This window comes from Balearica regulorum, chromosome 22 (assembly GCF_011004875.1).
Source record: "Balearica regulorum gibbericeps isolate bBalReg1 chromosome 22, bBalReg1.pri, whole genome shotgun sequence".
NCBI classification, from domain to species: Eukaryota; Metazoa; Chordata; class Aves; order Gruiformes; family Gruidae; genus Balearica; species Balearica regulorum.
The window spans coordinates 557,005-583,899 of record NC_046205.1 but is presented as its reverse complement, the minus strand read 5'-3'; the positions used below and the strand labels follow the sequence as shown (position 1 = coordinate 583,899).

At 48.8% G+C, this 26,895-nt stretch overlaps 2 protein-coding genes across 8 annotated transcripts in view; one reads left to right on the top strand and one right to left on the bottom strand.

Annotated features, from left to right (window-relative positions):
- The first annotated feature begins 213 nt into the window (after nt 1-213).
- Nucleotides 214-3,331, top strand: XKR8 (XK related 8). Its single transcript, XM_075773966.1, has 3 exons — nt 214-514; nt 1,290-1,486; nt 2,250-3,331. The coding sequence occupies exons 1-3, from the start codon at nt 234-236 to the stop codon at nt 2,987-2,989; spliced, it is 1,218 nt and encodes a 405-aa protein (XP_075630081.1). The 5' UTR covers nt 214-233; the 3' UTR covers nt 2,990-3,331.
- Nucleotides 3,332-5,248: 1,917 nt separating this feature from the next.
- Nucleotides 5,249-26,895, bottom strand: part of EYA3 (EYA transcriptional coactivator and phosphatase 3) — a 57,871-nt gene continuing 36,224 nt past the window's right edge. For 4 of the 7 annotated variants that reach the window (XM_075774124.1, XM_075774119.1, XM_075774118.1 and 1 more), the window contains 12 exons: nt 24,913-25,050; nt 20,244-20,326; nt 18,733-18,910; nt 17,226-17,365; nt 15,313-15,396; nt 14,610-14,699; nt 12,777-12,835; nt 11,703-11,863; nt 10,035-10,149; nt 9,482-9,603; nt 9,091-9,191; nt 5,249-8,261 (listed from right to left, as the gene is read on the bottom strand). In XM_075774124.1, coding sequence (XP_075630239.1) covers nt 8,181-8,261; nt 9,091-9,191; nt 9,482-9,603; nt 10,035-10,149; nt 11,703-11,863; nt 12,777-12,835; nt 14,610-14,699; nt 15,313-15,396; nt 17,226-17,365; nt 18,733-18,910; nt 20,244-20,326; nt 24,913-25,050 — 1,352 coding nt within the window. In that variant the 3' untranslated portion in view covers nt 5,249-8,180. The remainder of the gene's footprint in view (nt 8,262-9,090; nt 9,192-9,481; nt 9,604-10,034; nt 10,150-11,702; nt 11,864-12,776; nt 12,836-14,609; nt 14,700-15,312; nt 15,397-17,225; nt 17,366-18,732; nt 18,911-20,243; nt 20,327-24,912; nt 25,051-26,895) is intronic. The other 3 variants (XM_075774122.1, XM_075774121.1, XM_075774120.1) reach the window with 1 other exon arrangement.

The window sequence follows — 26,895 nt, the reverse complement described above, 5'->3', positions numbered from 1 at the left end:
GTGTGGGGGGGTGTAGGGGTGACCGGGGAGTGACGGGGGGGGGGTGTAGGGGTGACCGGGTGTGGGGGAGGGGTGTAGGGGTGACCGGGTGACCGGGGAGTGCCCGGGCGGGACGCGGGGGCTGACCGGGGGGGGGAGGGGCTGCACCGCCCGGCCGCGGGGGGCGGGAGCTGACGGGGCGGGGTCTGCCCCGGGCGGGGCCGGGAGTGGGTGCGGCCGTGCCGGCCCCGCTGATGGCGCCGCGGTTCGGGCCGCTGCAGCTGGCGCTGGCGGCGGCGGGGGCGGCGGCGGCGGCGCTGGACGTGTGCGCTGACGGGTGGGTGGCGGCGCAGTACGCGCGGGGCGGGCAGCCCGGCTGGGCCGCGCTGGTGCTGGCGCTGCTGGCCGCCGCCTCGGTCGCCACTCAGGCCTGCAGCTGGCTCTGGCTCCGCTCCGACCCGCCCGCCCTGCGCCCCGACGTGCCCCCATGGCTGCTCGCCGCCCTCCACCTCCTGCAGCTCGGCTTCCTCTTCAGGTGCGGTATCCCCTCACTGCATTCCGCCGGTACTTCCTCCCCGGCATCCCCCCGGTACCTCCCCCCCCCCAATCCCCATCCCGAGGCATCTGCCGGGCAGCCCCCCTGCTCCCACCGGCCGCTCCGCCCCCCAGGCTGCCCCCCCCCCCCCCCCCCCCCCCCCGCCCCGCTGCTGCGGGGACACAGGGAGCCGGACCCTGCAGCTCCCGCTCTGCCCGGGGAGTCCCTCGGGCATCCCGACACCCGGGGATGGGCAAGACGGGGCACCTCCCGTCCGAGGGACTCCCCGGGCCGAGCGGTTTGGCCCGGCCCCGGGTTGGAGCCAGGTGGAAACGTGTCGGTTGGAGCCACCCGCGTCCCAAAGCACCGGCTTCGCTCTGCCTCCCGGTACCGTCTCTGCTGCGGGGGGCTCCTGCCGAACCGAGCGGCGCTGGGTGCCAGAGCTGCGGGAGCGGTGAATGCCCCAAAACCTTGTCTCGGCCTTGGCTGTCCCGGCTGTTTGGGGAAGCAGCGTGGCTGCGCCGTGCCTCCCTTCCCGGGGGAAGGAGACAATCCGGCTGCTTCTGCCGAGGGCGATGCTCGGTTTCACGCACGAACTTCGCACGGAGGGTGGATGTCACGTAGACCCTGCGGTGCTTGGCGTGGGACGGGGGAGGAAGTGGTCTGAGCATAAACCGGAGCATTTTAAGTTGTCCTGCCAGGGCAGCATGAGGACCGAGGGGAGCGCTGCATTGCCACCCAGCAGCCCCTCACCGCTGGCCGCGTCCCCACGCAGGTGCCTCCACGCTCTGAAGGTGGGCTGGAAGGTGTGCTGGGCGAAGGCGGCGGAGGAGGAGGAGCAGAGTCGCATGGCCTTCTTCTCCCACGACATCAGCATGCTGCGCCTCTTCAAGACCTTCCTGGAGAACAGCCCGCAGCTCACCCTGCTGCTATACGTTATCCTGCGGACAAACAAGGCAGAGCCCTCCCAGGGTGAGGGGCCTGGGGCCAGGGCGGGGGGCTGCGGGGGTGCAGGCTTGAGGTCAGAGCGGGTTTGGACAGGATGGACCAGATGGGCTGTCCGGGGGCTGCAGGACCCAGCAGGACACTTGTTCATCTGTCCTTGCTTGAGGTGTCAATCTTCTCCCAGCCACTCCTTCCCTTGACATGACACACGGGAGTGGACCCCTGTCCTGCGCTCGTGTGCCCCAAATGGACTATGGTGGGCAGGGTTGAAGTGGGGGACCTCTGTGGTCATTCCCCTGTGCGCCCCGGGAGAGGCTGAGGGTCAGCAGAGAAATCAGGAGCCCGCTGGGAGTGGGGAGATGCCGTTGTGGATGTGGACAGAGGGTGGAGCGCAGACCACCGAGGCGGTGCTTTGGTGCCCATCCTGGGGTGGGGAGCAAACATCACTGCAGTGAAGGGGGGAGCCCAGCCATGCGCTGCTTGGGTGGAGCCAGCACCCATCTCCTGCCCACGTCGGCTCAAAGCTTTCCTGGCTGAGAGACGAGCTCTGTAGAAGCCACTTCGTCCCTCTGCTTCTTCCCCATCTCCTGGGCATGGCTGGGCACCAGCCTCTTCTTTGGGGATGGCAGGAGGCTGGGGGAGAGGTGCTGGTGCTGAGGCTCTGACCCTTCGCAGCAGCTGCTTTGCGAGCTAGTGGGGAGCTTGTTTGAGCAATGCTGGGCAAGGGGAGGTTTGGGCCAGGCTGGGCCCCCTCAGTCTGCCCTCAGCATCTCCACCACCGTGTTTGCAGGACTGGGGATCTGCACTGCATTCCTGTGTGTGACCTGGTCTCTACTGGACTACCACCAGTCCCTGCGCTCCTTCCTGCACGACAAGTACGAGCTCAGCCTGGGCTCCTCCATCATCTACTTTCTGTGGAACCTCTTCCTCATCTGCCCCCGTATCCTCACGGTCGCCCTCTTTGCCCTGCTCTGGCCCTACGGCGTGGCTGTCCACTTTCCACTTGTGTGGCTGGCGATGTTCCTCTGGGTCAGCCTGCAGGGCACGGACTTCATGGAGTCACCTGGCCCCGAGCAGCTCTACCGGGCCATGGTGGCTGTGATCCTCTACTTCAGCTGGTTCAATGTGGCGCAGGGGAGGACACTGTACCGCAGCATCATCTATCATGGCTTCATCCTGGTGGACAGCACGCTGCTGGCCCTGTCCTGGCTCTGGTACCGCTTCCCTTCTGATGAGCACTCATACCTCATCCCAGTGGTCTCCGCCGCCCTGCCCTGCTACTTGCTGGGGCTGGTGCTGAGAGTCACCTACTACAAGTGGCTGCACCCCAATGTATGGGCGCAGCAAGAAGGTGCCTACGACGAAGTGGATGCTAACAGGAGGAGCGACGAGCTGGAGTTTCGCTCGCTTTCGGCGCCCGACCTCGTGAACAGGCGGATGCGATGGCTGGCCCAGACCCAGTTTGCAGTTTCCCGACCAGCAAGGCAGCACTCCCTGTACAGGGCTGCTGCTGTTGAGTCTGCTGTCTGAGGCCAGCTCCTCCAAAGAAGTGACTTGACTTGCTGGGGAGATAGATCTGTTAGTCCTGCTTCTGATTCTGCGCCCCCCCGCCGGCTGTTGTTTTGGGCAGCTGGAGGGACCTGGCAGAAGCCGGGGTGATGGGCAAGCACCTGGCAAGTCCTGTGGTACACAGCACAGCGCCCATGGCTGTGCCCTCGGGGAGAGCCACTGTGTTCATGGGCGGGGTGGGGTGGGGTTCCAGCACGTGGCTGCACTGCCATGTTGGCTTCTCATGTTATTTATTAATGGTTTTTAAAAAAAAAAAACCCACCAAAAAAAAAAAAAAAAAACACACACAGAGAAAAAAAAAAACCCTGCAATGGTTTGTTCTCTCTGTTTCTGCTGCTGCCGTTGCTCTTTGGGGAGGTGGGTGCCGGTGTGGGGGGGAGAGCTTGTTCCCTCCCTGGCAGCAACTATTTGATCTTTCTGTTTCCAGGCAGGATTTTCCTCCTCCTGTTTTGCTGTGAAGGTCAAAGGTGGCCTGTTATCACCATGTTCAGAGAGGGACGGGGAAGGGGCAGGGACTCCCCTGCATTGGGAGAGTGGTGGCCTTGGGTGGGCAGGGGTGGTGGGGTGCTCGTGCCCTGGGGAGGGTGGTGTGGGATGGTGCAGGGTCAGGGCAGGTGGGGGCCATGCCCTGCCTTGTGGTAGTGCTTCAGAAATGGGGACACACATTCCAATGTGGATTCTCTGTGGACAGAAACATTGGTTCGGTCCCGTGACATCTTTGCCGGATCCCTTCCTGCTGTGGGCTGAGGGAGAGGGGCAGCGCTGAAGCTTCGTGCTTGAAGCTGGGCTCAGATGCCAGGGCTGGGCACGTCACCCCTTTCCTGCTGCCCCAGCCCCATGCTGTTCTCCTTAGAGCAGCAAATTGGGGGGGGGGGGGCTGGCAGGATGCAGCAGTGCCGTGGGACCCTGTCCTCCTGGGGGATAGTGGCCGTGTCCCGGTGTATGGCTGCAGCCTGGTTCAGTGCTTCTGGCTTCTTATGGCCGCCTTATGGTCCCTTTGCCAGCATTCCCCCCCGCCAGGCAGTGCTCCCAGCGCCATGACCAGGCTGGTGTTGGCCACAACTGGTTTCTCAGCTGTGGGTGCCTGTCGCTGTGGTCAGTGTGGGGCCGCGCTGGCTCCTGGGCACAGGCGCCTGCTGCTTCCCAGGTGGGGCTGCCCCAGCTCAGTGCCAAAATCCAAGCAGCTCCCAACATGGCCCCGGCTCTTTTTGCTGCTGCCCAGCCAGCAGCCATGGCACGTCCCGGCTGCCCACAGCGTTGACCTTTGGCCCCTTCCCCTCGCCCACTGTCCTGGCAGGACCCTGTCCCAGGAGGGGACCCCCACCCCCTCACACCAGGGCAGGGGGAGGCAGCAGGATGCAGCTGCAGGAGTGGCTGCAATGCTCATTGCTGTTCCTGTAACAAGATAAGCCCATGGCCAAGGACAGCAGCGGTCCAGAGGAGAGCGTTTGTTGGCCTTGTACAAAAGAAAGAGGGAAGGGCAGGTTTGCGTGGGACTATCCAAGCGCCGTGCGGCTCCTCTAGCACCACAGCAGAGCCAAGGAGCCGGGACCTCCACCGCTGTCTCCCATGGGACACCCTGGCGACCAGGGTCTCTGGTGGCTGCTTGTGCCAGCGGCTGCGCTGCGACCTGCGGCACCATCACCCTGAACACCGTCAGTGCCACCCAGTCCAGCCCAGGCCCTCACAGGGGACAGGGACTGACTGCAGGGGTGTCAGAGAACAGGCTGAAGCAGTGACTATAGAAAATAAAGACTTTATTATTTTTTTTTTCCAGTTCACAGGACAGTTCCCATTACACAGACCATGAATGGGCAAAGGCTGCGCAGCCAGCAGAGCCCAGGGCTCGCCCCCTCGGTAGCACAGCAAGGGCTGCTGGGGGCTCCGGGGTCCTGCTGCTTTCCATGAGCCCCTGCACGGACATCTCCCCCAGGGCTCTTGGCAGCAGCAAGTATTACTGAATCAGGTGGGTTTTTTAAAGCCTCTGCAGCTGCAGTGAAGCTGGAGCAGAGGCCAGCGGCAGCCAGGTGGGCTCGGCCTCAGCACCCCGGGCCAGCAGGCTGGCCGGCATTCAGGTTTGTCACCAGTTCAGCTACAGCCAGGTCAGGGGTAACGGGAGAGCACAGAGACAGAAGAAAAATCAATGCTTGGATAGAGATGCTGTTCCTGCCACACAAGAGACAGGAAAAGTCTTAAATTCAGCCAGCAGAGGAAAAAAAATAAAATAGCCAGGTCAACCTTTATTAAACATAAACACAGAAATGTACCATCAACCTGCTATTATAAAAGTACTTTACATACATTCAAGGGAACATCGTATAAATATCAGTATGAAATGTCACTGGCTGCAAGAGTTCCACACTCAGCTAAAATTCTGCCGACATCTTAAATTTTCCTTAAAACATTTTAAAGTAAACAAACACAAAGCAAAGCCAGCCAGCTGCTGGGCTGCTTGGTACCTTGGGTCCAGCACTCGCTGCGAGTGCCTGGGCAAACACGTCCCACCTCCCAGCACGGGCCAGCACGGCTCTCCTGCAAGCTGCTTTGGACGTTAGTGAAGCAAAGGGGCTGCTCAGCCAGGCCGGATGGTGGGAGGTTAAGGCACAGGTTTTAATCCCAAAGTTCAGCCAGCCAGAGTACCAGACATGCTCCGAAGAGGCTGTTTCACAGGCTGGGACATCTCCCAAGCCCGCTTGCAGGAGACCTCTGGATGCGCTGGGGACCTGCAGACAGATGTTCAGGATCCAGCACAGACTTCTGTGACTGCAAATAAGACCTGATCTTCTGGTAAGATTTCAGACCCTGGGAGCAACGGGGCTGCTTCTCGGCATGGCTCATCTCCTACCAGATCCGCTCCAGCTGACGCAGTAATGACACTTCACAGGGACCCCAGGTGAACTGGACTCGTTATGGACCCAGCAGTAATGGAGCTGTAGCCCTGTAGCATCTCTCCCTGCTCGGCACAGGGCCTGCTGTGAAACACTAGCACACACTGACATTGGCTGCCCTGGCTACGTGGGAACACCTGGTAGCACACCCGAGCTCTCCACCTGGTGTACACAGCAGATGGGAGAACATCCCCTGTGGGCTTCTGCTTCTCTTCAACCCTGCTGCTGAGCACTGCACAGCAGGTCCCAGCGTGCCCCAGATGCAGCCAAGAGACACCGAGCTGTTCAGCAACACCTGCAGCAGAAATTGGCTCCTCTGATTTTTCTAACGGGACAAGAGGTCACCGTTGCTCACAGGCGGCAGCTTCTACACAGACGGCACGCTCCTGAAGCAGAGAGTTCTTGGGGAAATACGCAGACCCAGAGCATCCACCTGAGATCACAGCACAAGGCCAATACCTAGGAAGGAGCTGGATGGAAAGCAGACCACTCCTGACTCCTGTGACCACCTTAGAGAATCTCCTCTGATTTTTTTTTTTTATAAAAAGCAAAACTGGAGCTAGGAACATGTGAAACTGAGACCTCTGTGTCCAGTCCCTTAGCTCTGGAGATCCAAACCCCTCCACAGTGGGGACTGGAGCTGGCTCAGGAGCAGACGCTCCTGGGGCACAGCAGAGCATGTGCTGAGCTGGCCCAGCAACTCCCAGCACTGAAGGAAATTATTCCTCAGTAATTAATGCCATGAAAGGAATGCAGCAAACACATCACCAGCTTCTGTGGGCGCAGCCTGAGCAGGTCAGCATCCTCCCTGAAGTGACACGCTTTCAGGCCAGTCCCCTGTGGGTCCCAGAAGGGTCACGCTGGGCTGGAGATTGGGAGGGGTTTGGGTGCAGCTGCGGTGTTTGGCTCAGCAGGAGCAGCAGAGGTGTGTGGTGGGGCGCAGCAATCTGTCCTCTGTGCAGGAACCTCGGCACCTGCTGATTTGGTGCCATCGGGGTATGGGGAGGAGGCAGATACCACTGAACACAGCCCGGCCTGGCACCAAACCAGCACCCTGTGCCAGCCCCCAGTCTCCAGCTGGCAGTTTTGGCTAGCGGTACTGCAGGTCACCGACTCCAGCCTTCTTTTCTGAGATGGTAGCAGAAAAATCAGTGTAACCATCACTCCCAAGGCCAGTGTGCTCCAGGCTGCCAAGTCACAGTGTCTTAGAAAATTAAGTCCCTCTTAATAAGGGTTTTGTTTCTAACTATGTAGTTAGGCTAATGCAAAGAAGAATACAAGACAATTGAATCTGATTCTACTAAAAGGAACTTACTCTCACAAATGGAGTCAGGAAAGCAGAGGTGAAGGTTAATAGCCATACCCTTCTTTGTAACATTCATGAGCGTTTAATTCCCTCAAATTATTCCTAGTCCAGACAAGGACTCTGTTCACATCTGAGCAGTCTGCAATAGCGTTGTGCTGTATCTGATGTTCATAGGCAGTTTTGGTTTCCTTTGCAGGGAAAATCTGTGGGATCTACGGTGGGTCACGGATAGCTGGAATACCAATGATCTCCTGCTTGTTAACAGGGCTTGTGCACACACTGACTAGAAGCCACCGGCATCAACTCAGAACACCTGCACTTTCCTCTACAGGGAACCATGTATCCCAGAAACATTCCCTTATCTTTCTATTTTCCAGTAATCCCACGCTGAGAAAATAACATAAGGACATTGTAATAAATTAACTGCTTTGAACACCCAGGGAAGGAGAGAGGACACATTTCACAGCAATAGAGGTACTTTTGACATTTTCATTAATATTTCCTATGAAAAAAAGAACATAGCTCTTTTCGGCTTTGCGAAACAAGGGAGGTTCAGCTCTGCCATCAGTATTTTTCTATAAAAATAAGGTTTTGTGTTTACTGGGGTTCTACAACTAAGCTGAATAGAAAGGAGAAGGCTCTTATAAATACTTCTGCTGTTGCATCACCCCCTCCCTCTGGAGACTACCTGCTAGAGGAATTCAGCTGGCTTCTGTAAGTCTCTTCTTCAGACAAGCTCTAGCTCTGCTGAGGCTAGTGCTTCCTTATAGGACCTTTGTACTTGGCAGGGCCTGCGCTCCTGAGGAAATGACCTGGTGTCATGCTCTACGGTACAGTTTGCATTAGGTATGTTTTCTTCATCAAGCTGAAAAGCGAGTCCCCAAACGTATGAGATTTCCACCTCCCCAGCGATGGAGAGTGCTTGCAGGAGCTGCAGTAACACCTTTGCTCCGACTTCTTACAGGAAGTCTAACTCGAGGGCTTGGTGAAGGGACACGAGGTCTGCATGATTTGTTATCCTCCAGAAAGGCATGTTGTGCTGGAACAGAGAGACGACAAAGTCAGGTTTATCGGCGTGATTTTACAGCGAGGTGGGAGCAGTCACGGTACACCTGTAGGGTTGTGCAGTATGGTGGTTTTGACAGCACTGTCTGAGCATACCATGTTCAGGAAGGACCTCAGCACATCGGTCTCTGAAGCCTATCTTATCTGCACAACGGTTTATGACAGCACCGGCACCGACTATCAGCTGCTTTGCACACTCACGATGGAAACCTCAGTGCTCAGCTGCGAGCTCTGCTCCACCCAGGGAAGCCTTGCAGGGCTCCCAGGGAACCTGTGTAGATGACAGCTGACACATGGCAGACAGCGGGAAGCCTGCAGAGACGATGTCCTGACAGTAATCTGTGCACCTCATCGCCTTTAATTAGCATGACTGAACAACCTATCCAGGCCTGTCCAAATCAATCAAACTGTTTGCTCCTTGTTTGTAATTCAGACTAATGGTAGATGCTGTGTATTGATCTGACTGCTGGCAACCGAGCTCTGACTCCCTCCGTGCTTCTGAGAAACTGCATTATCCTAACTGATTGCTATCATCAAGACATGCTACATCAAGGTACTGTTTTACAAGGACAGTGTTACATGCAATCCTAAACAACAGTAAACCAGAAACTTTGAACCCCCAAGAGCCAGAAAACTCCCCATCTTAACGTAGTGAAAGATCTCTCGCATCAAAGGCAAAGTTTCCCCCGGCTGCCCCAGCCTGAAGAGTTCAGCCCTGGAAAGAGTCCCTGCAGAAAAACACTGCTGCAGCAACTTCCCTTTGCATCGACCCACATCCCACCTCTGCAGAGGCAGAAACCCACCTGCTTAGCTGCAACCTCTTCATCACGCCCATCTCCGATTACCACATAGGTGACTTTCTTTCCAAATCGTGACACGATCCTCTCAAAACAGCTCTCTTTACCTGCCAAAAGACAATCCCACTATAATGAGCCTTAGGCAGACAGTAACAGAAGCCTGAACAGGTCCCTTCTTCCCAGTACAGGAACACGTTCTTGTCTTACTGGGAAGGGGATAACATCCAGTTCAGTTTGCGAGGCCAGAAGCCACCACTATTACATGGGCAGCTCGAGCACAGCAGCTACGGGGGCTGCTCAGCTGCAGAAACTGTATTTCCTGTGTAAAAATCCCAGCTAATCCACAGCAGACACCTCAGTGCCAGGTACTCAGCACAGCCCCTTACCTACCCCTTACCTATTTTTGTAGCACTATAAATATTTTCGATGGGAAACACCTCGCCCAATCCATACAGGAGAACTTTGGCAAGAGCTGGCACCAGTTGGGTGGTTGTGATCAGGATGTTCACACAGTTTTTTCTAAAACAAGAAAAACACTTGTAAAAGCATATCCATGGCCAGTGGTGCTGAGGGCTACTCTGGGCAGCTTGCTCAGCCTTCCCAAGTGCCATGTGCTTTGTTGTCATGCTTTCAAGAGGCTTTTAGGCCAAGATTTTGATTTGTGGGTTTTGTTTGTTTGCTTTTTGTTTTCAACAGAAATTCTCTGGCAGAAATGCAATTTTGCAAGCACAGTCCTGTTATGGGGACCTTCCTAACAACAGATGTTGCAGCAGAAAAATCCCAAAGGGCGCTCAGGAGTGGAGTTCCTGCACTCATTCACTTTGCTTCCCAGTACTTGTGACAAACAGCAGTAGCATTACATACGGACACTGCCGCAACACAGCACCGCATGCAAGTCTAAGTGACAGAAAGAGCTGAGAAAGCAACATACACATTTCTAGTTTCCATACCTGGACTGTATGAGTAGCAGGGACTTTAATGCAGTTTCCAGCCAGGAATCCGTTAGCACTTCTATATCGGTCCTTAGTCGCTGCAGAGCTTCCCTCTTCTGTGGGCTAAGAAGGCCTGGAAGGGAAGCAACACAAGTTTTCTCAGCTGAGTCGGCAAGTCTAACACAGAGAGAGCTGTCATGCAATTCAACAGCTGCCTGTTCTGCAATAAATAACATGGTACTGAAGGCATCGGAAAGCTGAGACTGTCTCGAGGCAATGGGAGGAACCAGCTTCCAGCGACACAGACGAGCCCAGTCTGTGACTCTGACCATGGGGAATTGGGTAGATACTTTTCCCTGATTATTTCGAACCATTCCTCAGGATACATGCAACAAAACACCCTTCTCTCGTACAAAGCACTCACAGCCATAGGCGTTGCCCAAGGTAACAGGCAGCAGAGGAAGGAACTCCTGCAGTCACCCTCTCCAACTTCCTATTTCCCAAGGATCATTTCCACTCTAATCCCTTTTAGGTATCTTTTTTTAATAGCTTTTTTTTTTCATCCTCATATTTTTTATCCCTTTTAGATATCATTTTCTCAAAGTATCCAGTTTTGAATTAAAAGCAGCCAGAAATGAACCCCATACACTCAAACCTGCTCTGGTCAGTAAATACAACAAGAAAGGAGCACCTTGAGCCTGAACCTCTCTCCACCCAACTTCCAGCCCAGGATTACACTGGTCCTCTGCCGATGAGGCCATGGAGGGACCCGCTGTGGGCTGAACTGACAACTGCTTTACCATGAGGGCTTAGACAGGTGCTGAAAAGCTTTGCATCCAGGCTTCCCACATGCAAAATATGGATTCTGATCCCTACCAGAAACACGGTAACTGCAGCATACTGAAATGCAGACTTACACTGACAGATTTTTAAGACTGAAAGTTACAGTTCTGAATACCTGGGTTTTAGAAAATACGCCCAAGAAAACGTTCTATCAAATTTTTTGTGTAGGCAAAGAGTACCCAAAGCCACAACCCACCAGGCCAAGTCACCCTGCCAGTGAGCTGCTCCAGCAGCACCCCTTTCCCAGGGATGTCAATGCCAAGATTCAGACTAAACAGAAAATTTATCTACATTTGATATCTGAGGTTTGCTTCATTATTACTACTTTGGCATTGGAAGGAAAGCAAAACTAGACACTGTTAAGTGACTTGGTGAACAGATGGTAGAGATGTGGTGTCAGACTATGAGCACAACAGCCAAAAGGGTGAACGCTGTATTTCTTGCCAATGGCACAATAAAGGACGGATTTTGTGAAGACACGAGTGAAAAGACCTCCTAAGCAGCATGCTATGTAAGTCATTTAGGCCCGTTCTAAGCAGAGTGACAGGCAGCCTTTCATACAAAATTAGCAAAGGGACAGTGTTTGCACCAAAATTTTTCTTAGCTACACGACTGACTGACCATCCCTACCTACATGGTAACTCAGAGCCTGCACTGGCACACCGTCCGGTTTTGGAAGATGTACCCTCTTAGATTCCATGGAGATTTGATCCCATTTAGCACTAGAGCAATGGTTACTTTTCATGGCCAAACATTCAGGAAATAAAAAGCTCTGAGGAAGGACGGAGTCTGGCACCACAAACTCTGTTTAGTGCTCAGATGTTGGTGCAGGTGAACACTCACCTCCAACGTTAGTTTTGTATTTGTCGTAGATCTCCCGTACCCTGCGGTAGCGGAAGGCCAGTTTTCTCATCCAGTCCACTCCACCCTGCACACCAACTGATGAGCTGTGATTTGCGTTACTTCCTGAGCCACTGAAGCCATCCGTGGAGAAATTGTAGTTGCTATTTGAGAAAAGCAGATCCGTTATGTTTGCCACAGCAGCAGAACCACCGCAGCTTTTCTGGCGGGGTTGCAGACTTCGGCCCCGATGGCAGCTAGAAAAGCACCTTGGAGAGGAACTCTGCACAACCACCCTTGCACCCCGACAGTGGAGACCAACTTCTATGGGCAACGTACTCCGATATCCAACCACATTTGTTGCCAGTTCTGAACTGCTGTACTGAAACGTAGTGATTCAACTCGTCTTTCACACCCTCCACTACAAAACCTTCCTTTGCTCTTTGACTGCTCACTCCTCTGCGATACAGAGCATCCTTCCCACTAACTCTTTTCTCACCCTGCAGCGATAAACCCCAGCATAGTATCTCCCAAACACAACATCTGTGTCTTTACATCACAGCTGCAGCTCCACAAGCAGATGAGCTGCTTTACCAGCTCATGACTGCAGGAAGCAGGTCGTGCTTCACCACTTTCCCAGTATTTCTTTCTCCCTGGCAGACAGGCACTTCTCAGACCTCTCCATGAGTCAGTTCAGCTCATTAATGCTGCAGAAAATTTACCCTCGCCCCGCCTGATGGCGTGCACAATCAGCTCACAGAGGGACGCAAACCACAGGGAAACTTTCAAAGGTCAAAAGCATGGAGTGTTGGCTCTCTGTTTATCACAGGTCATTGAGCACATAGGCGACACAGAGGCAACGTTCAACTGTGGACAATGTAAGTCACATTACAATTCCGAAAGTTTTAATGTTTTGTAGGTCTTCAAAGAAATACCACCCAGCAAACAAACACCATTTGCCAAGTTTCATCTCCTGCACAATGCTGATCCCCATCCCTCAACCCCATTTGGGTTTGAGGTCCCTACAAAAAACAGATTACATCAGCTATGCATTTCATGCATTCATCAGTACACCACCTTAAATCTTGGCCATTGTCATCAGATGCCACATCTTCTATGTGAACCTGGTCACACTCCTGTTTAAGAAAAAAATAAAAATAAAGTCATACTGTTGTACTCCAGAAACATACTGAAATCTGCAGATTAAAGAAAGTGTGATATAAAACAATCCCCTCACATTTCCCAACAGCAACAAGCCATGCCCTACTGCCTCCTCCAACCTATACATAGCTGCCATTAGCTTTGTCTTCCAGTACTAGCTTTTACTTCTCAGCACCAAGCACTTCTCCTTGCCAAGACTGGCATTCGAAGTACCAGAAAAGTCTGAAAAAAGCATGTTGCTATGACATTTCGAGTTGTCTGCAAAAAAGGAACTTTGACACTCATTAAATAAGTTGGACTCAAAGCCCACTTGTCACTTGAAACCCTTTTGCCATTTCACAGAACAAAAATACCCCAAACCCACAGTATCTGGTCAAGTATTGACATCCCATTTCACCAACGCAATGGTCAATTCTGTCACTGGAGAGCCACAGCACGAGCTCTGGAGTGAAACATCAGCGTGGTGCCACTGCCAAGACTCTAGTGCTCACACAGCTGATTTAACCCAGAGATAAATTGCAAATACCTTGGGACAAGAAGTGAATTTTCCCCATTTCAAGAATTTCTCACTGCTGCTACTAACCAACACCTACAGCAATACGTGTTGCTGTTGATCACATAGCTGACATACCAATGACTACCTTTCCAGCACAAGAGACTATATTTGGTGGGTTTTGTTGGGTTTTTTCCTTCGGGCAGGGAGGTAACTGTCATTACCACCTTTGCAAAGCTCACGGCTGCAAGCAGTCACCGCCACAAATGGAAACTTCATTTAAGTTTCTATTTGCATCTTGTTTTCCCAGGACGTGCATCAGTGATGCACCTGCAATTATTTATTCACTGTTCAGATTCAGCCTTCCTAAGCTTTAAACTAATGTGCGAGTCCTGCAAATTAGGTTCATAAGTCCATATTTGTGGACTCGTATCAAAGAAGACATGAGTCAGGAAATTTGCTATTTCCAATCATTTAATTCCAGATTCTGGCGTAACTTCACACCTTCCTGTACAGATCATGTTACTGTGTGCGTTACTACCTCATAATATATCATAGCACAGCATATGATTAAAGCAAAGATTTATATTCAACTTCTGTGGAAGTGGGGCAGAACAGTGAGATGTGTTTAATATGGCAAAGAATACTATGCATGAGAGAGGATGGGAGCTGATCAGAAGTCCTTGAGGCAGGATGGGAACAGGAGAGCAGCAGAGAGAGCTTGCAAGAGAAAAACGGAGGGTGCTGTGGGACCTCCATGTGTGCAGCGTGCCTGTCTATGGAAGTGTCCTTCATAGTTGTTATGCAGCCGATGCAACCTACTGAGACACCAGCTGAGAGGCACAAGCTGTTTTCTGTCCTTGGCTTAGTCAAAGCTCCCGAAAACTGACATTCTCAAGGTCACCTTTTTCCCCACATCTCTGGTCTCCAGTTCCAAACAAGATCAGTGAAAGCAAAGTGCTTACCAGTCCAGAATGCAGACATAACACAAAGCAGACATCACTCTATTTATACAGGTTCAAGTACAAACCCAGAGAGCTAAGAGAGCTCATGACACTAGAAGTCTGCAGAATGCCTGTCTCAGACAAACGAGTATTCCTCTTTCATTTGGTTGTGCTTAGAACCACTTCAGTTTTGGCAGGCTGTTACGTTTCAGCATTAAGTGGCTCTGAAGCACAACTGCCCTCACAAACAGTGCAGTGTAATTCTAACTAGGTAACGTGGAGTTTTGCCTTTCAAAAACATTTGCCACGTACCTCCAAGTCATTGAAAAACAAGTGAGTATCAGCTACTTCAAAAATCATCTCCTCCATTGACAGACCTGAGCCAATCACAAGAGTTGGATCCTGGCAAAACAAAAAGGGAAAGTGTAAATTCACTGTGGTTACAGGCAGAAGTAAACTGTGATAAATCATCAGTTCACCAGTTACATTGAACAGACTTTCCACTGTATATCAAGTCTGATGTAATTCCATCTGCATTCAATGGTGTGAATGACAATTTCCCTAGTATTTTAAACAACTCAATTTCAAAACAAATCCACATGCTAGTAATACAGCGACCCAAAATTTAACAAAGCACTTCAGTACTGCATAGAGGGACTGATGCATTTTCAGAAGCAACACAAACAAAACATTCAAAAATCTTCAATATATTTTGAAGGAGAAAAGACACTTCTTTTCACTATGTGCTATGACCTTAATAGTCCCCAATGATGATAAAAACAGTCTGACATTCTAAGACTTGTATTTGTTAGAAGGGAAGTGTTTGTGATGTCCATATCCTAGCTCTGTATAAAGCCAAATTTAGTGTTGTTTCCCTGCCCCAAACTGCCAACAAGTTAAAAGTACCGTGTTATACATTTAAAACAAAATATCATTTTCTATTCCTTTTACAAAGATTAACATTTACTTCTGCATGGCAGATATGTTTTCTCTTCCACAAAAAAAAAAGTATTACCTTGCCATATTTTTGAGCATAAGACCCCGTGAGAAGTGAATGGAAGATTATAATGGTCTCATCCAGGTCCCAGAGAAACACTCGCTGTGTACAGAATAAAAGCAGGTTAGAGTTGAGATATTCCAAGCACTGAGCTACAATAATGGAGCAAGTTTTAGCGTTAATTTTGTGGCTAGTTGCAGTATGCTTTTAACAGATAGGAACAACAGTATTCATCTTACAGGCTGAACACATGATGAATTAAATTCTTTCAGTTTAGTGCAATGGAGTTTATACACCACTACAGTGCAACTATACGCTAAGGCTCTCTTGGTCAAACTATTTCAAAAGCTTCTCTTGCTTTTATAGTTATAAAAGCAAAAAATTAGAGTGCTAATGAACTTTAGACCCCTGCTAGGGTAGAAGTGTACTGTCTGTAATCTGGAGAGCACCAGGTAAACGACCTTGTGTTTATCAGAGACACCTTCGTTACGACAAATAAGGGGGATTGGCTGCCATGAGGAATAGCAGAGTTTCAGTACAGAAGGACTTTGATAAACTTGAGAACTGGGCCAGGAGGAACTATAAGTTCAGTAACTGCTGATTCTGCATGTGGGGTAGAATAAATTCTCATTTTGGTCCAGGCTGGAAGGAGCTGGAGGGTACAGTGGACACCAGGCACAGTATGAGCCAGCAGCGCGCTCTCCCTGTGGATACGATGAACTGCGTGCTGGAGAATACCGAGTGTGCCTAGGTGATAGAAGGAAGGTGCTGTCTCACCCTACCTGGCACCAGGAAGGCCACCCCAGATTGCATCCCCAGTTCCAGAGGTATGTGAGGAAACCAGAGAGTGGCCAGCAAAAGGCTGTCAAGATGGTCAGCAGCCTAGAGGAGAGGCTGAGGGAGCTGTGATGGTTTATCTCCACAAAGAGGAGACTAAGGGTGATCTAATAGCAGACCACAACTAATTGAAAGGGAATTGCAAAGATGACAGAGACAAATTTTTCTCAGTAGTGCTGGACGGAAAATCACCATGGAAAAAGAAGGGGAAATTTGCAGCTTGGGAGATTCCAGCTGGAGACAGAAATCCTCCTTCCCCAGGTGGACATGGTAGTCCTGGGACAGATCACTAGACAGGTGAACCTTGGAAGTTCTCAAGACTCAGCTAGCCAAAGGCAATGTTCTAGTGCTGGGGACAGCCCTGCTCTGAGCAGGAAGCTGTTCTAGAGACATCCAGATATCTCCACCATTGACGCCCCTATGATTCCAAGATGCATTTAAGTGATGCTTGTTAAGGACCACTGAAGAACTCATTTGGGCCAGGTCTCAGATAACATGGGTCACGGGAATTTCCCAAATTATCTCTCAGTACAGGAAAGACCTGTTGGAGCAGTCCAGAGGAGGGCCACAAAAATGATCAGAGGGCTGGAGCACCTATCCTGTGAGGAAAGGCTGTCGGGGTTGTTTAGCCCGGAGAAGAGAAGGCTCCGGGGAGACCTCACTGCAGCCTTCCAGTACCTAAAGGGGGCTTATAAGAAAGATGGAGACAGACTTTTTAGCAGGGCCCGCTGTGATAGGACAAGGGGTAACAGTTTTAAACTAAAAGGGGGTAGATTTAGACCAGATGTAAGGAAGAAATTTCTTACAATGAGGGTGGCTAGACACTGAACAGATTGCCCAGAAAAGCTGTGGATGCCCCATCCCTGGAAACATTCAAGGTCAGGTTGGATGGGGCTCTGAGCAACCTGATCTGGTTGAAGATCATTGCAAGGTTGCACTAGATGACCTTTAAAGATCCCTTTCAACCCAAATCATTCTGTGATTCTAATGATCCCTGTCCATTTCCATGGAGATAGGGGGAAAGAAAGAGAGGAGGACTTTTACCACCACACTATTCTGCAATGCTACCTGCAGAAAAAAAGATTACTACTTACCTCCAGTTCACTGTCCTGTGAGGAGGAGGTATCTGCTTTCCTCTTCCCCCTGTTCTTCCCAGGGATGTTTTTTCTTGCCTGCTCATCTAACTCTTTACTTGCTGTTGCTTTTGATAATGAAGGACTTGTGGATGCATCTCCTAGAAGAAAGAAATCACACAGCTCTCACCCTCTCATGCCTCAAAACAAACATCAACGTAAACCTTATAGCATTTGGCCACAAGCCTCCTTTGCAAAAGGTAAGATGTTATCTTGCTTTATTGATGCAGTAGTAGTTCAACCCTTATTAGAACATAAAATATGATTTCTTTGTCCCATCATTTCAAAACAGCTGTCTCCTTGATTCAGTCCAGCAGGACTGAGCTACGTACTGCATCCTGCCTGCAGTACAAAGACAAAGGCAGAGCAGCCTCTATTCTAAGGCCTGTAACCCCCCAGACGTCTCACTACCCTGGAACTGCTTTATTTCTTGATTGTTTCTTTTAACACTTCTTGAGAGAGCACCAGAAACTCTCAGTCTGGAATGAGTGGACAAAGGAAAACATGTAACAATGCCTCTCCCTCCCAGATTTCCTGGACTAGTCAAATGCCTTTTGTGTCAAGCAACACTTTACAACACATGCCCTTTCCACCTCCGCATACACTACTCACCCCTGTGCCACTGTAAGCCTCTGACTAACAGTTAAACAATACTCAGTGCACAGAGTTATCTGGAGTGTGTTAATCACACACAAATCCACAGTTGCTAACTGTGAAACAGACGTACTCAGACCACAGCTCCATTGGCCTAGCCAAGAATTTGTAAAGAATAATGGGGATGATCTTGTCTGCGTACAAGAGTCTGACAGACTTGGCCAAGCACCACGGGGATACATTACAGAGCCTATTCTGCTACTGGTAAGAACAGCCTTATGTGCAAAGCAGAGCAGAACAGCTGTCATTTCAAAAAAGGTTTACATGATGAAGCAGAAGAAAGGGAAGGATGTACTCTGGGCTCATCAGAGACCAACTCACCCAGAGGTGACACCTGAACTACAGTTCTTGCAAATGCATGAGCAGTCCTGGAGGACTCTGTAACTGGGACTGGTGGCTATGTCATGGCTGACAGGTGATGTGAAAACCCGGCTGTGGGAGGGAAAGAGCTAGCACGAGCTATTGAGACCGGATACCATCAACTGTCCTGTAGCCCAAGTGAACATCCACATGACAAAACCAACAGTCCCCAGGGAGCTTCAAGTCATTCCCTCCCCGAACACATTCAGAGCACGCGGTAGGAGTCTCCTGAATCGCAGCAGTAGAAGACTGGCAATCCATAACTTTGGCTGGCCCGCCATAATACTCTGCACACCAGTGAGGCCAGTCTGACAATGGAAGGCAGATGTCCTGTCCAGGCCAGCACGCAAAGGTGCTGCAATTACCTTTTGGAAAAAAGCCTTCCCCATGTTTGCACACTGTACTGTCTATCACAGGTATTTTGCAGCCACCCTGTTAAAGATCCAACCATTACCGGAGGAATGTCTCTGCACTGTCCGCGTAGGCACCAAGGTGTTTGGTTTTTCGGTTGGATACGTAGTTGTTGCTAATGCAGTACTCTCCGTGTTGCTGTCTGCTGGTGTTACGACTCCAAAGCTCGGGTAACATGTCTGGTACTGACTTTGGCCAAGGATCGTGTATGTAGGATATTCCTGTTTGAGGAAAGGATCAGTTATGATAGGACACTTCTTTCAGGAAACATTCTATTTAAAGATAACTTTTATTATACTTTTAGAATATGCCTGTAAAAGAGAAAAATCCCAGCAAGAGCACAGTCTGACTTTATGCTATTTCCTTCTGCATATGCAAGACATCCCCAAGAAGGGCTGAGAGACCTGACTTCCCCATGGGCCCCCACACAGGCAGGTCTGCAGACAGGAGGCCAGCAATCACAGGGCCACTCCTCTGCCTCCAGTTTCTTCAAAAATGAATTCATTATGAAGGATGTGACAGTATCAGGCGAGTATCAAGTGGATGCCAAGACATCAGTCCCCTCTGTGCTCTGGAATTTGTGGTTTTGTCTTGCATTTTACTTTCTGATACCAGACGTACTGACAGCAACAGAAAGTGGTCTTGGCACTGGCTGAGGGTGCAAGAGCTACAAGATAAATTGCCTTTATTCATGTCCTGACTTCAGCAACCAACTGTTTTGCATGCTGTGATGGAAGGTATCCATCTATGAAGACTATTTACTCATTTAGGAGGAGATCACCGAGCACATGAAGCTGTGCTTGAGGATTTTAATTTCTGCTACTGATAGTAAAGAAAGCAGCCACCCCAAATGTCATGTCACACTCTTCTGGCACACTGTGCACTCCCGATTCCATCAAAGGGCAACCTGGATTTCTGAACCATGTACCTCGGTCTGCGCTACTTAAAGAAAACATTTTTTTTCCCCTTACAGCTCCAAGCAACTTTACATTAATGAAAGAACCTCAAAAAACCTGAAGGTTTGTGTCCTGAAACCAGGACACAAGGGCTGTGTGCTAGCTACAGGGCTTTTGGACTTTGTTTTCCTCTAGCACCATCAGAATGCATCTCCTACTTTACTGGGGGATTTTTTGTTTTGTTTGTGTAAAACCTATTTTCTTCTTTTTGCTGAGGGAGAACAAAGGCATTCAAAAAACATCCACCTATAATCCTCCCTGTAGGTTTCGTTCTCAAAATTTGCCTCTTCTCCACTGTGTCTCTGACAGAGATCTCAGTACCCTGTTTAAGATTCACCACACAATCTACAGACAAGGAAACACCTTTGAACAGATGAAACGAGTTTGTTGCAAAGGCCAAAGGGAGAAGCGACATGGTCAAAGAAACAGCAACAGTAATTTTGCTGGCTTTGAGTTACATACTGAGCGCTATCTAGCACCCATTGTGCTCCACTTCAAGCGATGCAAATATTTGGCATTCCTTTGTTAGTTTTGAGAAATGTGTAAAACAAAGGTGAAGGAGATGCTGCACATAAATATAACAAGGAAGAATTTTTACCTGTGAGATGCTGGCTACTGCTGATGTGGAAATATTGACTACAGTTGAAGATGTAGAGACTGGACTGGCATTGGTAGTTGATGCTGTAAAATTAAGAATTACTGCATTAAATGCTTCTAGAAAAGCACAAGAGACGAGACCGATCCAGATTATGAAACAAGTACTTACTAGGCTTATGCGCAAGCCTTTGCGCTTCCGGCACCACTCTGCTTGTAACAGCCAAAAAGAGTTGGGGTGTATTTTGAAACCAGTTACATTTCAACTGGGCTGACAGGGAGGAGAGCTAGCACATCTTTCACAACAGTACTTTCAAATGTTTCAGAAACCTTTTCCCTCCATGCCTGCTAAGCAACTGGAGTATAATTAAAATGGTTTCACATCTTTACTAAAAGTTTTGAGAAGACAATAATCACATTCTGATGTTCAATTAGTAGCAGTTGAAAATCAATCAGAATAAATCAGTAAAATGGATATGAATGTGTTCAAATCAGCTCTCATTAAAAAATTATCTCTGCATCGGACTTACCATATTTAGCCTAATTAAATAAAAAAATTTAAGGAAACAGTAAAAATGTTTCAAATAGTGTAAAAAGGGTGCTTCCTACTGGAGAAAGCAAACATATTTCCCCATATCCCTGTGAGACTACAACTAGTTTTGGACGAGACTTTCTGAAATAATTTGTCAACAGGTAGTAGGACAAATTATTAGAGACATGTAGTTGTTAGTATGAATTTTAAGATGTTTAATAGCTTTCGTGTCACTGCACTCGGTTCTTCCAAAACACAGAAGAGGCTGTTAGAGCATGATCTGGGAACACCAGTCATTTAGCAGATTTTGTGGTCAGGGCCACTGCATTAAACATTACTCCACATGAGGTTTTGGGACCCTCAAGTATTAGTGAAAACAAATAATGAAATCAGCATGAACAAAATCAGGATGTACTAAACCAGGTGCCACCAAGAAATATTTTCTTTTGCTAAACCTTCTTTCTCTGCACACAAATAAAACCAAAAATCACTTTTAGATGCTTATGAAAAGACTTGCAGAAATCCACAGTACCGCCTACTTCACCATCACTGAGAAAAGCCCTCACTTTCTGCAAATAACACCCATGCGGAATTCACCCCAAGACTGAAGAACTCAAGCTTCTGAAGGCTTCAGTCTTTCTACCCCAGGGAAACAGACCGCAACGCGAACTCTGCATCAATGTACGTTGTGTTATGGCAAGCACAGATACTACCTGGTGAACAGCTCCTGGAAAAAGGAATGGATCCAAAATATGCCTCAAAAGAGATGAAAAACAAAAGAAATATATCTTAAAAGAGGTACAGAAATACACGGTATTTACAAGAGGTGAGAAATGTGATGGGTGGCATCTCTGTGGAAGCAGAAACGAAGGTAAATAATTAGCCCCAGGAACCCCCTCATAGATAGGAGCAGCAGTGTTCAAAAACAGATGGGAGAGAAATTGGGGGGGGGGGGGGGGGGGAACATTTAGAAAAAGGAAAAAAAGGCTGCACTGAACAGCAATAATGGTAATGAAGATACTCAAGTACCTATAGTAGCTATGCAGCTACTTGAAGCACAGATACTCCTCACAAGCAACTGCTAGAGAACAAGGGTTGGTTTCCAAATAAAACTCCTTCCAACTATGCGCGTTACGGAAACGATCCAGGCTGTTATGACCTAAAGGAAACGTCACGTCCTAGGGCACTGCAAAGAGCAGCTCTCCAGAAAAGATCCTTGCTAGCACAGAACAAACCTGCCATGAAGCCAGAGGAGATGAACTACCTAGAAGACAAATTATTCTACCACCTCTCTCAAGATTATCACAGAGAGCAAGCAGAAAGTGATTCTCATCTGTAGTGCTCTGAAGAGGCTGCTTCTCCACTGAGACAGGTAACAGAAGCTAAGAAAACATAGAAAAATATTCCAAGTGCTGAGATTCTGGTAAAAACACAGATTCTCTCATATGAATGTCATTGTTTATCTTAACTCTGGTCTCCTTCCAACAGTTCTTTTTTAATCACCCTTTATCTTTACAGTGTTACTCATCAGATCTTTACATACAGCTCCCACTACACAGATTAACCAACTCTTTCTGCACTGTGGGTCAGTTCCTTTTACCTGTGCATAGGCCAAAACCATGCAAAAACGTTTGGCATCAATCTGCCAAAAGGGACCACTTCATGGTCTCAGGTTTAGAACACCAGCAAACACAAGTATTGCCTTGAAGCTGCCGTCACTCTCTTTCTCTTCTCCTCTCTTTCTCCCCTGCTTCCAGACCTCATCCTCAGACCTTATATCCCTACCTCCCCTGCCTCATTCATCCCATTCGGTTTTGCTTCAGTCGTTTTCCAAGGTGTTTCAACCTGCTTCATGTGCTGAGAAGGGAATTTGCAATTAATGCACTTTATGTTTCACTGGGCTGCTTTGCTCTCAGAGGGAAGGAAGAGGCAAGGCAAGCAGCAGCCATTCCTCCTCATGTCGCTCCCAGTGCTTCCAAGTGCCTCTGCGATGTACGCCATGGCCATAGCTCGGGTGAGTACAAAAAGCAAAGTTCTCTGTCACTAAGTGCATCTGACCATTTACCAGGGTTCAAATACCACATTACTTCAGTCCGGCATCTGTGGACTAAACCATATCCATGCACTGAAATGCACCTCCAGTGGGACAGCAGGATCGTACAACTCTGTATTCACCCTACTATTTTGATCGGAGAGAAAAGACAGATTTTCAAGAGACTACTACTAAAGCAACTTTGTCCATCCTTCCAGCTCCTACTCTCCACCACCTCCCTTGCACCAGCCCAAGTACCGACCTGACCCCTCAGTGGGCTGCTTGCTAATTTGACGCAAAGGAAACGTAGCAAATCCAAAAAAAGGAAGAGTTTCCTGCCACTTTGCAAGAAGTTTTTCAAAAAAGCGATAGCATTTACACAATTCAGGTGACTTTTTCACACTTTCAAAGAGCAGCCTGCAGGGAAACTCTCCTCAAATCAGACATTCTCACAGCAGCATGGATCAAATGGTTTAAAATCCTTCTGCAGAGCGAGGCCTGACGGTGGCTCTGTCATCTCACCGACCCCCAGGGACTCACGTGCTCACCATAGTGCATCACTGGCAAACCTGCCAGGGGTCAGGGCATGCAGAACCATTTCTGACCCTCGGAAATTACAGAACACTATAATTCATTCTGCCAGTGCGAGTACTTGGAGGAGAGTTATGCTTGAAGGAAGGTACTATTTCCAGTGTAGTATTGCTCGTGTTATCAACATGAAAAGTAAATTAAGGATAAATATTACGCTGGGCCATTTACTGTCACAATGTCATATGCTGAGCAAGCACTACGACATACCGCATGGCCTTCCTATCAGTGAAAAGATATGCTAAAACCCACTGATTCCTAATTTTAAGTTATTCCCCTGTACTTGGCACTCATTAGACTACATCTGGATATGGCATTCAGTTTGGGGCCTCAAGCACAAGAAACACGTTGATAAAATTCAACAGGTCTGGCAAAGAGCCACCCAAACAGTCAGGGAGCTGGAGCATATGCCCTGCGAGGGGCAGCTGGGAGAGTGGGACTGTCCAGCCTGGAGAAGAGATGGCTTTGGGGGACCTGACAGCAGCCTGCTGGAACCTGCACGGAGCTTATCAAGACAGCCAGGCTCTTTTTGCAGGTGCACAGCAGGAGAAGGAGAGAAATGGTCACAACGTGAGAGAGGGGATGCTCCAAGTTGACAAAAAAAAAGTTTCACCATGATGACAGTCAGGAACTGGAATTGGCAAAATCTCCATCCTTGGAGGTTTTTGAGACCCATCTGGATAATGCCCTGAGCAACCTGGGTCTGAATTCAGTGTCAACTCTCCTTTGAGCAGGAGGCTGAACTAAAGACCTCCTGAAGTCCCTCAATCATTCTATGAAAGTATCACACAAGAAATAGATTAAGAATTCCTAAAATGCTTTTTTAAAATTACAGAGAAAGAGACAAATTTTCACAATTCATCACCCAAACATAAATGGCAAAAATCTTGCCTAAAAAAAAAAGTATCAATTTGCACATATTTGCCATAAGCAACAATATTCCATTATTCAGCTAACTGGCACACTTAGTCAAAAATTGCTTTGGGAGCTGGTGAAATTCAGCACCTGGCTTCTTAGATGTGGCTCTTCCAGCAGTTAGAATGTAGGCTAGTTCTATATGGAGAAATTCACTTTCTAGCAGTTCTACCAACCTGGGGTGTGTATGTGTGTGTAATATAAGAGCCATCTACCTCCAGAAGTAATTAAGAACAATTTTATTAAAAAAATCCAGTGTCAGTCAGCGGATTTCCTGATATCAAGCTAAAAACCACCAACAAAGGGCTTGAGCTGCAAGAGCATTCCCAGTAAAGGCATGCAAGAATACAACATTTAGTCTTCTCTCCCCTTCCCATTTGCTCTTCACCCTGTTAAGTCCATCAGCATGGCACCAACAAGCCAGCCTGGTGCATACAGAGGTATGTAGCAAATACAAAACCAAACACATACACACGCACAAAGAGAAAAGAGGCAAAGCATAAAGAAGCATGCACAAACCAAGAACAAACGTGCAAGCCTCTCTATTTGTGGTATCTGGACTTGTTTAGATGGAGAGAGATGCAGATAAAAACCATGCCAAGTTACCTTCAATGGAATAAGAATAATGTGCTGGGCTGGGCTGGCTTGTGGTTAACCCTGTAGTGCAGGTAAGAACACTGTGCTGACTTGTAGATGGAGTCTGAATTAAACCACTTTCAGATTTCATACCTGGCCACAGTGCACCTGAATCAGATAAATTGGACCAGTTACAAACAAATATGCTGGGACCAAACAGCATGCTGCTTCCTCAGATTAAGATTTTTGTTCGTCACAAAAGCAAGTAACAAATCACACATGGAAAATGTTTAATTTCTGCAATAGTAAGTGCTGACTGTCAGGCTGTGCATGGGTTAGAGCTGCTGACAAAACTGGCTGAAAAAGAGAAAATTAAAAGCACCAACAAGACCAATTTCCAAAGCTTTCAACTAAAAATCTGTTAGTGTCACAGTAAGATTCACTGCCACGTCGGTATAAAGGAACTGCTAATCCTTCCGAGCGCTGAGTCGCACACCATTGCAAATGGCCTCAGCTATTACATAGCAAGGCTGAAGTTGGTATCTATTAAGGTCAAGGTCAACACTTCCACTACTTCACTGGGCTTTGTGTTGAATATTTTAAAACAAGCCACAAGTCAGTAATTTTCATAGACTGACAACAACAAATATAGAGCTTAAAAAAAAAAAAAAAGCAGGGGAAAACCCCCAACTAAATGTTTCTTCTAGGTTTCCTGCCATTCTGGGCAGCATTTGTAACAACACTGGGCAAAGCACAGAGACAGGAAAGTGACTGTAGTTCACCTGAACAAGGCACACATAAGCAGTGTGGTTTCAGCTCAGGTGCTGTGTTAAGGTCTAGTCTCCTGCACTGATGGGGTGAAAACAGCATCCGACTGAAGCAGCTCAGCTCAGGCCTGGTTCTTCAGGGCTCTTCGGCCTTTTAAGTGTTTCCAGACCTACAGCCAAAGTCAAAGGAATTTCTCCCTGGCCTTGGTTAGAAAGCAGGAAACAGTTGCGAGGATCTACTTAAAAACAAGCAGGAGTGTGCAAAGCAGTGGGACAAAGGATGTTTGGAGCTAGACACAAAGTTGAGGGCCACCAGAAAGACCACCCTCCCTCCTAACCCCCTGAAAAAACAGTACCAAGGCTGCAAAAGCCACCTGCAGCCTTTCACCTGCTCTCGCAGGACAAGCCACAGGAGCCTCTATAGAGCTGGACAAGAGCAGCAACTCCAAGAGCTTGCTCCACGCTGCAGCTTTGTCAGAATTAAATTCTGCAATGGCTCTTTGGTTTATTTACATACCTGATCTCAAACTGTCACCTATGAGTCAAATTAAGTCAGTCACCTATCTGTACAGCCACATCAGGGTTTTGATTCTTTGCCTCTTGAGTTTCATCTTCGTTACTGTTTCAAACCTCTAGAATCGTGATAATTAGCAAACAAATGTGAAAGATTGATTTAAGAAAGATTGTAGATCTATTGCAGAAACTCCAGGATAAAACATACGGGAAATAGATCCTCTACGGAGAGTGGGAGTAGCTGTATTTCTTTAGTCTGGAAGGGGAGTGCCACAATCTTCGAATAGGTAAGTAGTTTTCAGAGGGGACAGTAACCAACAGTTCTTTACAGTGCAAGACAGATGGACATGGAGCAGACAGCAACATAATGAGACGGGACACACAGAAGTGCCTGGTAACTGCGACAATGAAACACAAACCAACTGTGAATGCTGTAGGATAATTATCACATGAAGAGTGTAAGACCAGGTCAGACACACACATCGGAGGTGTTTGCAGGGTTGGCTGCACACGAGTGCAGGAGCTGACCCTAGTCGTGTGATAAGGCATCTTTCAGCCCCTGCTTTCCATGACTGTCTCTCTGTCGTCTCTCAGTAAGACATGTCCTACTTGCCATACAGCAAGGCACACTCTTGGCCTGGTGGCACTCTCATTCTGCAAGACAGCATTTATAAGCTAGCACAGCCTCAAGGATGACAGAGCCAGGCAAGGGGGAACGAGACCGCTCCATGCC

Coding starts and splice junctions, on each gene's coding strand:
- XKR8 (XM_075773966.1), top strand. CDS start 234: ATGGCGCCGCGGTTCGGGCCGCTGCAGCTGGCGCTGGCGGCGGCGGGG. Junction 515..1,289: donor CAGCTCGGCTTCCTCTTCAG/GTGCGGTATCCC, acceptor GTCCCCACGCAG/GTGCCTCCACGCTCTGAAGG. Junction 1,487..2,249: donor CAAGGCAGAGCCCTCCCAGG/GTGAGGGGCCTG, acceptor CCGTGTTTGCAG/GACTGGGGATCTGCACTGCA.